The 3,541-nt window shown below is 36.4% G+C and overlaps 1 protein-coding gene across 1 annotated transcript; it reads left to right on the forward strand.

The window, feature by feature from the left end:
• Positions 1-1,580: 1,580 nt before the first annotated feature.
• LOC128553741 (uncharacterized) lies at positions 1,581-3,535 on the forward strand. The gene has a single exon (XM_053534917.1). The coding sequence runs from the start codon at positions 1,792-1,794 to the stop codon at positions 3,511-3,513; it is 1,722 nt and encodes a 573-aa protein (XP_053390892.1). The 5' UTR covers positions 1,581-1,791; the 3' UTR covers positions 3,514-3,535.
• The last annotated feature ends 6 nt before the right edge of the window (positions 3,536-3,541 follow it).

Below are 3,541 nucleotides of genomic sequence, written 5' to 3' on the forward strand. Positions count from 1 at the left end.
GGCTAACAAACGTAATTTTAGTAAAATTCAGTACAGCACAGCTTTCATGTTTGAATTTTGGAATGAAGCCCGCCCGCTTAGCTCAGTAGGTAAGAGCGTTGGTCTACGGATCTCGGGGTCGCGAGTTCGATCCTCAGGCGGAGCTTATGTTCTCCGTGACTATTTGATAAACGACATTATGTCTGAAATCATTAGTCCTCCACCTCTGATTCATGTGGGGAAGTTGGCAGTTACTTGCGGAGAACAGGTTTGTACAGGTATAGAATCCAGGAATACTGGTTACTTAATAAGTTAACTGCCCGCCGTTACATGACTGAAATACTGTTGAAAAACGGCGTTAAACCCAAAGCAAACAAACAAAAATTTTGGTAAGTGTGTTCAGGGACCATTTTAAAAGTTTTTGGCACTTGCCATGAAATGCAAATTTTAGTTACTTCAAAAGTGATTGAAACATTTCTTTTGCATGTACTTCAAGGTTAGGCCCTTTTCAAGGCTAGCCTGATTAGCCTAAATATGGAAATCTATAGATCTATCTGTTACAAATATATATATCTGTTATATAAATTTAACCATATGAATGGAAAATGGTGTAAACAAAGCATTTTTCATATGTAGGACAATTGGTACCTGACTATCTTCGGCAGTTATTGTTCAATAAAGGATCGTTTATAAAATGAGTCGGATATATGTGATAGATTGGATAATTCGGGATACTATTGTGGATAGTTTGGAAATTGGATTTTGACCATATCAAGAATTTACACGTAAGTGAATTTAGTTTATTTACCTTCCATTGAATTATGGAAAAAACCGGTGGCTTCGGATAATCTTTTCGTCGCGTTGTTAAGATACCATGGTTTACCTGACCTCTTTTCCGTCTCAGACAAACGCCGCAGATTTATTAAAATGTCAGAAACACCGCTCATGTTTGATATTTCGGCAAATATACTGGACACGCAAAGCACGTGAACCCGTTCTTTTTTTATTTTTTATTCATCATAAATCTTATTCCGTAAACGAAAATCAATGTAATACATCATACGGACATATATGGAATTATAACGTGCTATTAATAATAAAAACAGTGGTATTTATTTTTAATTATGTTTTGAATTGCTCTCAATGAATTTTTACGCCAAATTTCGTGTTATTCTCCTTTTTAGAGAGTAATCGCCAATGGCAGCCGATTTTTCACTGCCGTTGGAAAAATTAATATGGTATCTGTTCAGCAAATAGCGTACTTAGAGGATTACCAATGAAAATTTGAGGGGCACTTTTTTTATAGATTATCTAAACCTATATACTTTGTGGCAGTTTAGTCAGTGTGCTTCAAAGTTGAAGTTAACCTTTGGAATGGGACAGACTTTAGGACTGCTGGATTTGAAACTTTTAGAGTAATAAAAAGAAATCTGATGTTTTCCATTGAGCTTAAAATCGCAACAAAATAAAGAGGGGAGATAATTTATCAAAGTTTATTTCGGGTAGATATGTGTTTTATTTTCCCTTGACCTACAATAAAGTTCAATTTAACTGGAACATGATATTTATAGACTCGTTCTTGGAAAGGAAGTAAAATTATTTTAAAATTTAACGTAACGATATAATTTGTTATATTTTTTAAGTTTCTTTTCATTTTACACACATTTATCTTCGCTTTTTCTTTCAACGGGAAATTATATGTCGTGTTGTGGACTACTTGGTAACAATTATTTGAACAAAATAAACAGAGAAATTTCATCAATCTAAACTACAGCACTAGTTCAAAGTTTACCCTTCAAATATCCGCTTACTATGGCAGTATCGGGTAGAAATGTTGCCGATTTTCAAAGTTCTATATCCAAAGGCTCAGCACAGGACTTTGACCATGGCTGTGAACCATGTTTGGCGATTGGTCAGCAAATAGAAGCTCATGGATTTTGTGTGGACTGTCAAGAATATCTGTGTAAGAACTGCTTTGCTTATCATCAAAGAACGAAGGCCTCAAAACATCATCAGTTGGTAAACAAAAATAATATGGATAAACATGCTGTTATCAAGATGGAGTCAAACGAATGCACCGAGAAGTGTCAAGTGCACAAAAAGGAAGTAATTAAATTTTTCTGCCCAAAACATGAAGCACTCTGCTGCAATGACTGTATCGTCCTGAATCACAGAGCATGTGACATTGACTATATACCTGATAAATGTGCAGGTAGCGGGGACAGTGCAGAGTTCAGAGAAGTACTGAGGGAGCTGGATCAAAAAGTAAATGAGGCTGATAATATTATAAAGCATGCCTCACGTAGAGAAAAAGAATTAGATTCTTGCTATGATAAGCTATTCAAAGTAATTTCAATGTTTCGCAAAGAGATAAATGATCGCTTAGACCAGCTACAAAAGCAAATCCAGACAGACGCTGACAAAAAGATATCCACACACAAACAAATGGTAAAGAAAGTGCTTGAAACATGCGAAACCACTTCTTCAGATATCAAACAACTACAGTCAAGACTACAAGATTACAAAGCCTCACAGCAGAATGGACAACTTTACATTACAATGAAACAAGCTAAATCCAAACTAAAGTCAGACGAAATAAAAGAGGCAGACAGAAGTTTAGAAAAGACAAACATACAATACACATTTGATCGAAACCAAGACCTGACAAACATGCTTTCAAGAGAAGATGCATTTGGAAAACTCACTCTCTCTTCTTCTGTTGTAACTTCAAATGAGATAAAACCAATTGACAAATTGACTCAAAAAGAAAACATAAATATAAAGACGAAATCCGATCGGCATCAATGCTGCATCACAGGATGTGTTGCCCTGTCCTCTAACAAAATTGTGGCGGCTGACTCTAACAATGTGAAACTGAAAGTTGTTGACATAAAAAATAAAACTATAATAGAAGAGACAACACTTCCTTCAGAACCATGGGACATTGCAGTAATGCCTCAGGACCATATTGCTGTGACAATGCCAGAGGAGAAAGAGATCCATATAATGACAACATCTGGTAAATTGTCGGCTGTCCGCAAGTTTCCAGTAAAAGGAGAATGTAGAGGTGTAGTTTATCATCAAGGTCATCTCTATTTAGTTTGCAGTTATCCGAAGTGTGTATTTATTACAGATACAGAAGGTAACGTACAGAACACAATTTTACTGCCCTGTAATAAGATGCATGTATTTAACAATCCATGGTATTTACTGCTGAGTAAGGATCTGAGACATATCTTCATCAGTGATTATGGTATCGACGGTGTCGTCAGTATAACATTACAAGGTGATATATCTGCTGAATACGAATACGTTGAAAACCCACGGGGAATGATGATGCTAGGCGATGGATCCTTGCTGATGTGCCGCTGTAGGAAAAGTGGCAGCCTATATCGTATCTCGGGTGATTTGAAGCGGAGTCGCACAGTGATAGATGATCTGTCGTACCCACGGTCTATGTGCTATAATCGTGATCAACATGAGGTCTATGTCGGATGTTTGGGTGATCAGATGATTGTGTTGAGTGCAAAATAATGAGTTTTATGACACTGCAAATATTTTG

Source organism: Mercenaria mercenaria, unplaced genomic scaffold (genome assembly GCF_021730395.1).
Source record: "Mercenaria mercenaria strain notata unplaced genomic scaffold, MADL_Memer_1 contig_4264, whole genome shotgun sequence".
NCBI classification, from domain to species: domain Eukaryota; kingdom Metazoa; phylum Mollusca; class Bivalvia; order Venerida; family Veneridae; genus Mercenaria; species Mercenaria mercenaria.